This window comes from Eurypyga helias, unplaced genomic scaffold, assembly GCF_000690775.1.
Source record: "Eurypyga helias isolate BGI_N326 unplaced genomic scaffold, ASM69077v1 scaffold31235, whole genome shotgun sequence".
Classification (NCBI taxonomy): domain Eukaryota; kingdom Metazoa; phylum Chordata; class Aves; order Eurypygiformes; family Eurypygidae; genus Eurypyga; species Eurypyga helias.
The window spans coordinates 2,488-2,998 of NW_010252554.1; the positions used below are offsets into that span (position 1 = coordinate 2,488).

Consider the following 511-nt stretch of genomic DNA (forward strand, 5'->3'; position numbering starts at 1 on the left):
AGCTCCCTTCCCGCCCAAACCATTCCATCATTCCATGATCTGTGGGCAAGTAACACAAGAGTGACACAACGGCAGGGGCAGAAAGCAGATTCCAGAATCCATTTCTGGCGGTTTTAGGATTTGGGGGGCAAAGGGAACCCGCTGAGATAGCCTGGAGCAGCGACAGCTCCTACAGACCCCACCGGCGGGCGGCTGAGCGCAGATCCCTGCGGAAAAACCCCGCCAGCTCCCAGGATGTGAGCTCATTTGGGCCCGAGGAGCGCACATCCGGAGCCGGGCTCGGCCACGCGAGAAGGCCTTGCTCTCACCGTCGGAGTAGTGGAAGACGACGATGCGACCCTGTTTGGGCTCGGCCTCCTCGGGATACACCATGGCGGTGCCCACGATGAAGTAGGTGTTGGGATCCTTGCCAAGCTTGCAGGAGACCAGGCTGAGGGCGTACTCGTTCTGCAGAAACTGGTGAGCGTGGAGCACTGCGCGGAGAGGGAGACACGCCTGGGTTCCTGCATCC

At 60.9% G+C, this 511-nt stretch overlaps 1 protein-coding gene across 1 annotated transcript in view; it reads right to left on the reverse strand.

Moving 5' to 3' along the window:
* The window catches only part of LOC104510249 (DNA damage-binding protein 1), a gene marked incomplete at both ends in the record, with an annotated part of 4,304 nt that overhangs the window by 2,451 nt on the left and 1,342 nt on the right, over positions 1 to 511 (reverse strand). Inside the window, one exon of the mRNA XM_010152431.1 lies at positions 309 to 473. Coding sequence (XP_010150733.1) covers positions 309 to 473 — 165 coding nt within the window. The remainder of the gene's footprint in view (positions 1 to 308; positions 474 to 511) is intronic.